This window comes from Lonchura striata, chromosome 21, assembly GCF_050655825.1.
Source record: "Lonchura striata isolate lonStrDom1 chromosome 21, ASM5065582v1, whole genome shotgun sequence".
NCBI lineage: Eukaryota > Metazoa > Chordata > Aves > Passeriformes > Estrildidae > Lonchura > Lonchura striata.
In genome coordinates this window covers 730,648-742,322 of record NC_140723.1, presented here as the reverse complement: position 1 = coordinate 742,322, position 11,675 = coordinate 730,648, and the positions used below count along the sequence as shown (strand labels likewise).

General features: G+C 64.3%; 1 protein-coding gene across 2 annotated transcripts; it reads right to left on the bottom strand.

The window, feature by feature from the left end:
* Positions 1 to 649: 649 nt before the first annotated feature.
* Positions 650 to 9,595, bottom strand: PERM1 (PPARGC1 and ESRR induced regulator, muscle 1). 2 transcript variants are annotated; one of them, XM_085558643.1, is made up of 4 exons: positions 9,271 to 9,595; positions 5,521 to 8,010; positions 4,320 to 4,436; positions 650 to 2,259 (listed from the first exon to the last, which is right to left on the bottom strand). In XM_085558643.1, the coding sequence occupies exons 2-4, from the start codon at positions 8,006 to 8,008 to the stop codon at positions 2,180 to 2,182; spliced, it is 2,685 nt and encodes an 894-aa protein (XP_085414769.1). In that variant the 5' UTR covers positions 8,009 to 8,010; positions 9,271 to 9,595; the 3' UTR covers positions 650 to 2,179. The 2 variants fall into 2 exon arrangements, with proteins under 2 accessions (XP_085414769.1, XP_077644365.2); XM_077788239.2 differs by lacking the exon at positions 9,271 to 9,595 and having other exon boundaries at positions 5,521 to 8,248.
* Between the last annotated feature and the right edge of the window lie 2,080 nt (positions 9,596 to 11,675).

Genomic DNA, 11,675 nt, shown 5'->3' with positions numbered 1-11,675 from the left:
TGTGCCCCCTGTCCCCTCCCTGTCCCATCCCTGTCCCATCCCTGTCCCATCCCTGCCCCATTCCTGTCCCATCCCTGCCCCATCCCTGTCCCGTTCCTGTCCCGTTCCTGTCCCTGGAGCAGGCCGTGCACCAGGAGTGTTTTCAGTCAAGGGTTTGTCAGCCAGAAACCCCCCCCAGGTTTGGTCAATCCTCAATCCCTGGGACAGCCGAGAATCTCTCAGGCCAGGCTTAACCCCAGGGGTTCCCAGCTGAGGAGCAGCTCCAGGAGCTCCTGGATAAAGGATTAACCCCAGGGGTTCCCAGCCCTGCTGAGGACGCAGCTCCACAGCGGGATGGGGCAGCAGGGGGGGGATGGAGGCCGTGCCTGCTGCCCCTGATCTGTTCAGAGCAGCTGCCCAGAGCTCCTGAGCCAGGAGGGATCCGGGGATGGGGCTGCTGGTGCCCTGGGACAGCCTCAGAGGGGCAGGACCAGGACTGGGGACACTGCCCCGGGGACACTGCCCCGTGCCCCTGCCCGCTCTGTCCCCAGGGCTCCAAACCCGGCAGCTCCGGCAGCTCTGGCCCCACACAGCCCCGCGGGGCAGTGGTTTATCCTCCTGCAAAGCCCCTAAGGCCTCCCCCCAGACAGAGGGACGGACAGAGAGGCAGTGAATGAGACAGAGCTTTATTAGAAGCTTCCAGCACGTTCCATCCGCTCTCCTCCTCGCAGAAGCCCCCTCAGGGATGCCCAGCTGCTCCAGGCCATGCAGAGCCTGTCCAGCTCCAGCTCCCGTCCCCGACCTCGCTGTGCCCTCCTGCCAGCAGCACCCCGGCCTCCAGCCCAGCCTGCACCCCCAGAGCCTCTGGCACCCCCAGCAGAGGGAGAGGAACCTCGAGGAACCCCCCTGTCTGCTGCCACCGCACAAAGGCAGGGCAGAGCCCCCGTGGGTCCCAGTCCCGCACCGGAGCTGTCACCGGGCTGTGAGGGGAGCAAATCCCTCCTGAGCAATGCCCTGGAGTGGGGAGGGAGGCCCTGGGGAGAGGGAGCGGAACCATTCCATCCCATTCCGCTCCCCAGCCCCACGGCTCCCACCCTCCCCTCACCCCACGTCTCCCCAGGCAGTTGTGCCTCTCTAGGATGGGAGGCACGAAAGGAAATAAATGAAATATTCAGTCAGACATTTCCCTGCTGCCTGGCACAGCCGAACCTGCCCACCTCCTTCTCCCTCCTCTCCAACATCCTCCCGTCCCTCTTTCCTGAGGCTTCCCCGAGCTCAGCCCCTCTCCCTGCTGCCCTTCCCCACCCTGTGGGACCCTCCCCGGCTGCCCCTTCCCCCGTGCGACCCCCGCCCGTCCCCTGCCGCTGTCCCCGGGACGGAGCCGTGCGACAGAAACCTCATCCCCGCGCTGCTGCCACCGAGCTGGGCCTTTTTGGGCTGAAATCCAAGAGATCGAGCGCGACGGGAGCGATCCGAGCGGCGACGGGAGCGCCGGGCTCCGCCGAGGCGGCGGCTCCCGCATCCCCCGGTGGCTCCCGCATCCCCCGGCGGCTCCCGCATCCCCCGGCGGTCCCTGCATCCCCCGGTCGCTCCCGCATCCCCCGGCGGTCCCTGCATCCCCCGGTCGCTCCCGCATCCCCCGGTCGCTCCCGCATCCCCCGGTCGCTCCCGCATCCCCCGGCGGCTCCCGCATCCCCCGGTCGCTCCCGCATCCCCCGGTCGCTCCCGCATCCCCCGGCGGCTCCTGCATCCCCCGGTCGCTCCCGCATCCCCCGGCGGTCCCTGCATCCCCCGGCAGCTCCCGCATCCCCCGGCGGCTCCCGCATCCCCCGGCGGTCCCTGCATCCCCCGGCGCCGCCGCCCAGCCCGGCCGCAGCCGAGCCCTTCCCGAAGCTCCTCCAGAGACATCCCGGCTCTTTCGTCGGGATGGGCGCTGCCCCGCTGCCTCAGTGCCTCCCTCCCGTGCCACCCTCGAGGTTCCTCTCCCTGTGCCGGGGACTCCAGCGGGGCAGCGCCGGGCATCACCGCCGGGCAGGGCAGAGCCGGCCCTGCCCGCTCCTACCGTCAGCTCGGGAGGGTCCCGCTGCCGGTGCCGTCCTGTCCCGCCGGGGCCGGGCCGGGGAAGCTCCTGGCGCTGGCTCCAGGCTCCTCCCGCTGCCCACAACGAAGCCCCGGGCCCGGGCAGCGGCTCCGGCCGGGGTTAAGTCCGGGGCTGCCCTTCCCTGACCTGCCTTCGGAAGTAGCGGATGGCCGAGAGGGTGCCAAAGCTCGCCAGGAACACTGGAAAAGAGCCCAGAACGTTCCCACCGTCACTGCGGGTGCTCCTCCCGGCCCTGGGCTCCCAAACTGCTCCGTGGGGCGCGGGGGTCGCTCCCCTCCCTCCCCTCCCCTCCCGCCCTCGCCGTGCATCCCCAGCGCACGGAATCGGCTCCCGGCTGCCCACGGCCACCGCCAGCCCCGGGGGCTGCGGGCGTGGGATGCTCCACGCCCTAAAAAAAGGGAATTTGCAGGGAAATGCCCAGCAGGCTCCGCTGGAGTGGGCAGTGCTTGGATACAGAGATCCAGAGGGAGATTTAGTGGATGGGGTGGGTACCCAGATCCAGATTTCGTGGATTGGTTGGAGTCCCAGATCCAGATGGGGATTTCATGGACTGGTTGGAGTCACAGATTTGGAAATTTGATCTTGGGTGAGAGAAAGACACACCAGGAAAATCCCACCAGGACTTCAGGACAGCACCTTCATTTCCTGCTTCTCTTTGGGCCAGGAGGACACCAAGAAAAAATCCCATTTGGGGGATTTTCTGGGGATTTTCTGGTCCCAGCCCAAAGAAGAAAATATCCAAAACCACAAATCAAAAAATGTTAGTATACAAGAAAGTGATTTCACTAAAGGGGGTGAAACATGAACTCTGTACTTGCACAGTGTTTTCGATTTGGTTTATAAGGGACATTAAGCTCCCTTGATTCCTGAGCAAAACCAGGAATCCAAGCACGGTTTTGGACCTCACACTTTCAGTGCAGACCGGGTTCTGATTTATGTGCTGGTGGAATTTAAACCCAGCCTGTCAGGAGAGAAGGGCAGCTCCGGGCTGGGAGCTGCTCCTGCCTCCCTCCCCTCGTTATCGCACCCCGGGGCACGAGGAGCGAGGAGCGCATCCCCCTCCATCCCAAAACCTCAGCAGGACAGAGAGGAGCGCATCCCCCTTTCCACACCTCTCCAGGCCCTCCTCCATCCCAAAAACCTCAGCAGGACAGAGAGGAGTGCATCCCCCTTTCCACACCTCTCCGGGCCCTCGTCCATCCCAAAAACCTCAGCAGGACGGAGAGGAGTGCATCCCCCTTTCCACACCTCTCCGGGCCCTCCTCCATCCCAAAAACCTCAGCAGGATGGAGAGGAGTGCATCCCCCTTTCCACACCTCTCCGGGCCCTCCTCTATCCCAAAACCTCAGCAGGACAGAGAGGAGTGCATCCCCCTTTCCACACCTCTCCAGGCCCTCGTCCATCCCAAAACCTCAGCAGGACAGAGAGGAGTGCATCCCCCTTTCCACACCTCTCTGGGCCCTCCTCTATCCCAAAAACCTCAGCAGGATGGAGAGGAGCGCATCCCCCTTTCCACACCTCTCCGGGCCCTCCTCCATCCAAAAACCTCAGCAGGACGGAGCAGGCCGGGAGCTGCTGCCGGTGGGGGCAGCGAGCAGCCTCAGCTCAGCAGCTATTCCCTGACCTCGGCAGGGAACATTCCTGGCCTGCAGAGCAGCGGGAAGCTTCGATCCTGGAATTGCTTCCCATGGCAGGGCTCTGCAGGGCAGTGATGGGAATGCTGCTCTGGAAGGGCTCTGCAGGCTCTGGAAGGGCTCTCCTCTGGAAGGGCAGGATGATGATGGCTCCTCTTCTGGGAGAAGGTTAAACCTTCTGAGCACATCAGAAAAACGCAGGAATTTTGGTGCTGGATGAAGGTTTCGTCTCAGCTTTGGCTGTGGACAAAAGATCCCAGCCACGCTTGCCCTTGCTGTGAGAATTTTGTCGGGAATTTTGCTCCTGCTGGGATGAGGGAATCTAAACCTGCTCTCTGCAGGTCCTGACAAACCGAGCCCTGCCAGGGGCTGGATGGAGCAGGACCAGGCTCGGCTCCAGCCAGCAGCTGCTTTGCGGGGAAAGCACAAAACCGTGAGCAGGAGTCGGGATCAGAGGAGAGGAAAGGCTCAGAAACAGCTTTGGAAGAGCAGGAAGAGGCTGCAGCTCCCCACAGGCACTGCAGGTGTAAATATCCCGTTTTTCCTCCCTGCCAGGCGTCCCCCAGAGCCCTCCCCAGCCCTCTCCGGGCGGGCACTGCACGTACTGGTCTTCCAGGCATCCGGAGCCTGCAGGTCAGATGTCTTCACGGCCCAGGAGGCGAAGGCGCAGAAGACGAGGCACATGTCCTTGTGGCTCAGCACCCGGGGCTCCTCTGCTGCTCCTGCCACGAGAGGAGCACGAGCTCGGGGCTCTGTGCCACCCCTGCCACCCCTCTGCGAGAGGAGCACGAGTTTGGGGGCTCTGTGCCACCCCTGCCACCCCTCCACGAGAGGAGCACGAGCTCGGGGCTCTGTGCCACCCCTGCCACCCCTCCCTCCACACAGCAAATCCCCGGGGAATCACCCCTGAAGGTGCTTTGGCACCAGAGGTGGCACTGGAGGGGTCAGTTCGGGCTCTGTGCGCTCCCAAAGGACGGTGGCACATTTGTCACCCCCTCAGGCCTGCACTTGGTTAAAAACCCCAAGGAAATGTTTGTCAAACCACCCCAGGCTGCCTCGCCGCCTCCCTGCAGGTCTCCCCAGCCCGCTGTGGTGGCTGGAATTGGGTCTGGGGAGATTTGGGACAGAGCAATTGCTGGGGCCACAGGCGAGGTCCCTTCCTGTCACCCGTGTCCCCGGGCACCCCCAGCTCCAGGACAGCACCCGAGAGTGCTCAGCACCCTGCGGGCATCCCACCCCTCTCCTGCCTCCCCCCAGGATGAAGAGATCTCTGCATTCCCTGCTCCAGCCTGCAACAGCTGGAGACCAGGTTCCTTTGGCTCCTATTCATTTGATCAGGCTTTTAATTAAAGCTGGCTTATTAATTAGCCGTGACCACCTCAAAGGGGTTTTTCTCCGTGCAAACAGACTGGAAGCTCGAGGTTGAGGCTCCCTGTGGGATGGCTCCCTCATTGTTTGGGTTTAATATTAACTCTGAGGCTCCGAGCATCTTTGAAGCTCACAGACAACCCCCTGCCTGTCCTGGTGGATCAAACCTCCCCTTTATTCCCATTTCTCCCACCCGCCCCGGGAACAGGCAATGTTCAGGTGACCTCTGAGGTCTCCAGGGGATGTTTTTCTGCTCAGGGTGGGTTTTACAGTCCCACATTCCCTGCCCATGTGGGGGACCTGGCCAGGAGCACTGGCTTTGGCACGGGACAGAGAGGAGCATCCCAAGGGAGAAGCCCGGGGGACAGAGGGAGCACCCAAAGGACAGCCAGGGGGACACAGCCTGGGACGTGTCCCTGCGGGGGACACAGCATTTACCTCTCAGTGCCACGGCCCCGTCTGCATCTTCTGGCCACACCTGGGCTCCTCCCAGCGGGACCAGGGCGAGCTCCTCTCCGCATCTCCTGGGCACCAGGGCCTGGGAGGTCGAGGCTTGGCCTCCTCCCAGCTGGACCTGCCTCTGCAGCAGGGAGCTCAAAGCCCTCACAGCTTTCTTCACCTCGGAGGCCGGAGCCGCAGAGAAAATCCCTCTCCAGCCCATCCTGTTGGGGGCTGTCTCTGGGAGGAAGTGTTCGTACACGTCGGGGACTGAGAGAACCACGGTGTCCTCGCCTGGAGCGGAGCTGCGAGCCTCCTTGTGCAGCCCGGGGCGCTCCAGGCCTCTCAGCTTCTTCCTTTTCCTGTCTTTAGCTTTGCCTCTTTTCCTGCTTCCTTCTGGCTCGGTGAAAAAATACTCGTAGAGTTCCGGCCAGGAGATCTCCCCCTGCAAGGGGGATTTGCGGCCCTCCAGGGAGCTGCCCAGCTCCTCCTCCTCCTGGGAATCGCAGAACAGGTACTCGTACATCTCGGGCCAGGTCACATCCAGGCAGCTGGGCTTGCCAGGGGCCCCGGCAGCAAAGCCCAGCGGGCTCACGGCCCTGGGCAGCTCAGCCGCAGCTTCCCAAGGGATCCCGGCCCCAGGAACCGTGGGGATCCCGGCCCCAGGAACCGTGGGGATCCCAACTGCAGGAATTGTGGGGATCCCAACTGCAGGAACCGTGGGGATCCCAACTGCAGGAACCGTGGGGATCCTGGCCCCAGGAACTGTGGGGATCCCACCTAAAGGCTCACACGGGATCTCAATGGCAGGGATCCTGGGGATCTCAGCTGCAGGCTCACACGGGATCTCAATGGCAGGGATCCTGGGGAACTCAGCTGCAGGAATCCTGGGAATCTCAACGGCAGGGATCCTGGGGAACTCAGCTGCAGGAATCCTGGGGATCCCTGTTGCAGGCTCCCAAGGGATCCCCAGTGTAGGACTCTTGGGGATCCCAGCTGCAGGAGTCCTGGGGATCCCAGCTGCAGGCTCCCAAGGGCTTTCGGGTACAGGTTTCCTGGGAATCACAGCTGCAGGAACCTCAGGGGTCTCTGAGGGCTTCCTGGGAATCTCAGCTCCAGACTTCCTGGAGGTCTCACCAACAGCAATTCCAGGAATCTCAGCAGCAGCAATTCCAGGGATCTCAGGAGCAGCAATTCCAGGAATCTCAGCAGCAGCAATTCCAGGGATCTCAGGAGCAGCAATTCCAGGGATCTCAGCAGCAGCAATTCCAGGGATCTCAGCAGCAGGCTCCCCCCCAGCCCCCTCAGCAGCATTCCCTCCGAACTCTGCCACGTTCCCGGGCTGGAATGGCTTCCCTGGCATCTCCTGGCTCGCCTCTCCTGGAGGAGCCGCGGCTCCGTCGCCAGGGACCGCTGGGACACTGTCACGTACGCCCAAGCCAGCGGCCTGCCCTGCCTTTGGGGGCTTGGTGGCCTTCGCCTTCGCGGGGCCCTGCGCCCCCGGCTCCTTCCCCCGCGGCTTTGGGGCATCGCCGCCGTCCGCGCCGGGGCCGGGCAGCGCCCGCTTGTTCTCCGCCGCCTCCTCGCTGCCCAGCCTCGCCAGCGCTGCCTTGGCCGCCTTGTCCTTCCCTCTGCCCTTCCGAGGGGACACCGGGGAGCCCGGAGGTGCCTTCCCGGCGGCAGCCGCCGCGGGGTCCCTGTCCCCCTCGGGGCCGCCGGCTCCGCGCTGCTTGCGGCTCTTCCTGGGCTGCGCCGGCACCTTGGGCCGCACCACGCCGGGGGATCCGCCCGGGGAGCTCGGCTCCGTGCCCGCCTTCTCCTCCTCCGGTGCCAGCCTGGGCCCCGCGCCCGGGGACGGGCTCGGGGGGTCCCCGGCGGGTCCCCGCAGCCCGGGCCCGGCGGGGGCAGCGCTTTTCCCGGCCGCTCCCTCCGCGGGGGCAGAGGCTGCTGGAGCCTCCGGCTGTGCCACCGTCGCCGGCCGTGCCGCCGCTCCCGGCTCTGCCGGCGGGGCTCGTCCCCCTGCCGCGTCCCCGCCGTGCTCGGGGGCTCCGGGGGGCTCCGCGGCCCGGCCGCCCCCGGCCGCCGCGTCCTGCCCGGGGCCGCCCTGCGCCGGCAGCCTCCGCTGGGCGCTGGGCATGGCAGCGGCCGCCGGGCACGGGAACGTGCCCGCCGAGCCCCGCTCCGCTTCGTCCTCGCTGCCCGCCAGCGGCGCCGAGCCGTGCCCGCGCTCGCCGGTGTCGCCGGTGTCCCCGCGAGGGGCCGGGCCGGCCGTGCCCGGCGCTGGCTCGGTGCCCGGCCGCGCTGCGGGCACGCCGGCCGTGCCGCGGGGACGGTCCCGGCCCCGGCCGTCCCCGGGCTCAATGTCACTGAGGCTCTGCTCCTCGGCCGTGGCCAGCGAGGCCGGCGCCAGGCTGCACTCCTCGGACGCCCGCAGGAACTCGGCCCACTCGCGGTCGTTCAGCTGGATGCTGTACTCGAAGTTATCCATGCCTGCGCAGGGGAGCGGCCGCGCGTCAGGCAGGGCTGCGTGCCCCCGGCCCTTCCTCCCACGTCCTCCCTTCCATCTGCTCATCCTCGCCCGTTTCCAGCTGGAAATCCCGGCCCCTGGCGACCTCAGCAGGAGCATGAGCCAGCCAGCAGTGGGAGAAGCCACTGCCACCCCTCCGGTCCCCGCTGCCTCTGCTCCCCAGAGCTGCACAGGGGCTTTGGGATTGTCCCAGAGCTTCACAGGGGCTTTGGGATTGTCCCAGGGCTGCACTGGGGCTTTGGGATTGTCCCAGAGCTGCACAAAGACTTTGGGATTGTCCCCACAGCTGCACAGGGGCTTTGGAATTGTCCCAGAGCTGCACTGGGGCTTTGGGATTGTCCCCAGAGCTGCACAGGGGCTTTGGGATTGTCCCCAGGGCTGCACAAAGAGTTTGGGATTGTCCCCAGGGCTGCACAAAGAGTTTGGGATTGTCCCCAGGGCTGCACTGGGGCTTTGGGATTGTCCCCAGAGCTGCACAGGGGCTTTGGGATTGTCCCCAGGGCTGCACAAAGAGTTTGGGATTGTCCCCAGGGCTGCACTGGGGCTTTGGGATTGTCCCCAGAGCTGCACAGGGGCTTTGGGATTGTCCCCAGGGCTGCACAAAGAGTTTGGGATTGTCCCCAGGGCTGCACTGGGGCTTTGGGATTGTCCCCAGAGCTGCACAGGGGCTTTGGGATTGTCCCCAGAGCTGCACAGGGGCTTTGGGATTGTCCCCAGGGCTGCACTGGGGCTTTGGGATTGTCCCCAGAGCTGCACAGGGGCTTTGGGATTGTCCCCAGGGCTGCACAGGGGCTTTGGGATTGTCCCCAGAGCTGCACAGGGGCTTTGGGATTGTCCCCAGGGCTGCACTGGGGCTTTGGGGTGCTCCCCAGAGCTGCACAGGGGCTTTGGGATTGTCCCCAGAGCTGCACAGGGGCTTTGGGATTGTCCCCAGGGCTGCACAAAGAGTTTGGGATTGTCCCCAGGGCTGCACTGGGGCTTTGGGGTGCTCCCCAGAGCTGCAAAGGTTTGGGATTCTCTCCACAGCAGCATCACACCCCACACCCCCCTTTCCTACCCGTTTTGCCTACAAGCCCCCCTAAACCCGGCGGGGATGTCCCGAGCGTCCCCAAGCCCCGAGCACCCCGAGCCCGCCCAGCCTGGCAGCAGCACAGCCCGGGGCATGCGGCAGCGGGAGCAGCGGGAGGGGACAAAGGCCCGGGAGGTGACAAAGGCCGTCCTACCTGTCCCCCAGCCCCGGGCGGGGATGGAGCCATTCGCGCAGCCCCGCAGGAGAGCCCTCCCAGCACAACATGATGCCGTCCCCTGGCCGGGGGCAGAGCCCGGCTCCGGCTCAGATCCATTCAGGGGCTAAAAATAGTCCCCCCGTCCCTCCCCGCTGTCACTTGAGATCCCGGTGCCACCGGCCGGAGAGGGCAGCCCATATATAGAACTGCGGGGGACGTGCCAGGGTGGCACCCACGTGTGACTGCGCCACAGCCGCGACCGGGGGCACCGGGACCACCCCTGGTGGCCCTGCTCCCTTCTGGGGTCACTCCACGGGGAAGGGGACAGGCCACGGGGCTGCCAGCCTTCGGCACCCCTGGCTGGCGGTGTCTGTCCTTTCCGCCGCTCCTTTGCCTCAGCCACCCTCTCCAGGGTGACACAAAATCCCCTCGGGGCAGGGTTCACCTATTTAGGGCACTGCCGGCGCATTTCCTGCCGGCCTGCCCGGGGCGGTGGCATCAGGAGGTCACGGCCAGCTCCACAACCTTGTGACAAACCTGGCTGGCCCGGTGGCACCCAGGGCCACCCGCGCCTCGTGCTGCGGGAGCCGTGGGCAGGGGCTCGGGGGGAGCTGGCAGGGGGAGCGGCCAAGGGTGGCCCGGCAGGTCACGAAGCCGAGCCAAAAATAACCCTCAGCTCCCACGAGCCCCGAGCCTTCCTCCCACCTTCCTCCTCCTCCCCGTCCCAGGAATAGCAGCGCTGGAGGAGCTGCCTGCGGGACGGGGCTGGGAGAGCGAGCCCCGGACCGGCCCCGCTGCCCCAGCACGGCCCCGAGGCTCCGGCCGCCCCCCGGCACCGGGACACGGCGGCGGGACACGGCCGTGACGGGGCTGGGACACTGCGGGAGCGGAGAGGGACCCCCGGGCTCTGCACCCCGGGGTGCCACAAGGGCTGGGACCCCTGCATCCCCCGGGGTGCCACAAGGGATGGGACCCCTGCACGTCTTTGGGGGTCCCACAAGGGCTGGGTCCCCCGGGCTCTGCACCCCCGCACAGCCCCGCACAGCCCCGCAGCAGCCGCAGGAAACCCCGCCCGGGACTCGCAGCCCGGTCCGGCCCGGGACAGCCGGGGGAAGAGCTGCTCCTCCTCCCCAGCCCGTCCCCGACCTCCCCGCTCCCCTCGCAGCCCGAGGGGAAGCCGAGCGGTTTCCTCGTCTTGGCTCAGCCGACTTCCTTTCCTTTGAGCCGGGCCTGAGCCAGGGAAACCTTAAACTGAGACACCCTTAAACTGAGAAACCCCTAAACTCTGAAACCCTTGAACTCTGAAACCCCTAAAATCAGAAACCCTTAAACTGAGACACCCTTAAACTGAGACACCCTTAAACTGAGACACCCTTAAACTGAGAAACCCTTAAACTGAGAAACCCCTAAACTCTGAAACCCCTAAAATCAGAAACCCTTAAACTGAGACACCCTTAAACTGAGAAACCCTTAAACTGAGAAACCCTTAAACTGAGACACCCTTAAACTGAGAAACCCCTAAACTGAGAAACCCTTAATCTGAGAAACCCTTAAACTGAGAAACCCCTAAACTCTGAAACCCTTAAACTCAGAAACCCTTAAACTGAGACACCCTTAAACTGAGACACCCTTAAACTGAGACACCCTTAAACTGAGAAACCCTTAAACTCAGAAACCCTTAAACTCAGAAACCCTTAAACTGAGAAACCCTTAAACTGAGAAACCCTTAAACTCAGAAACCCTTAAATTCAGCCTGCAAAGCAGCAGGGAGGAGGGAGGGGACAGAGGCAGCAGCCAGGGCTGGCAGCCAGAGGCACACGGATGCTGGGATGGAGCTGGCATGATTCTGGGATGATTCTGGGATGATCCTGGGATGATTCTGGGATGATCCCGGGATGCTGCAGGGCTGCTCCAGCCCCGTCCTGTGGATGGCACCCAGCACCTCCAGGAGCGACGCTGTGGGATTGAGGACGTGATATAAATAACCAATGTCAACCTGTCACGAGAGAAGGGCCCGAAATAAAGCAGCAGATGGGCCCCCCCGTGCCTGGTGGGGCACAGCGTGGGAGACACAGCCAGCATCAAGGGCAGGGAAAGGGCAGGAAAGCTGGGAATGCCGTGGAGGGCACTTCCCTTGGGATGGAGACACCTCCAGGCTCAGCACTCGCCACTCCCACTGCAAAGGAACCTCAGTCTGGGAAAGGAGCTCTCAGGAATGGAATAATGGGAATATTCTCAATATGGAAAAATTGGAATAATTCCCTTCCTACCCAAGAAACTCCGCTGGGGAAAATTCTACCTTTGTGCAGCTTTTCAAAGCAGCACTGAAACATCACGGGTGTGGGGGCTTGGCTGAATTCCCCGTGAGACAGCCCAGACAATGCAGAGAAATGTGGGTTTGA

Bases quoted from the DNA above. Each gene is read 5' to 3' on its own strand.
- PERM1 (XM_077788239.2), bottom strand. From the start codon at position 8,146: ATGCTCCTGCTGAGGTCGCCAGGGGCCGGGATTTCCAGCTGGAAACGG. The intron at 4,437-5,520 runs GTAAATGCTGTG...CTCTCGTGGCAG, and splicing joins CGGGGCCGTGGCACTGAGAG to GAGCAGCAGAGGAGCCCCGG. The intron at 2,260-4,319 runs GTACGTGCAGTG...GCTCTTTTCCAG, and splicing joins TCCGGATGCCTGGAAGACCA to TGTTCCTGGCGAGCTTTGGC.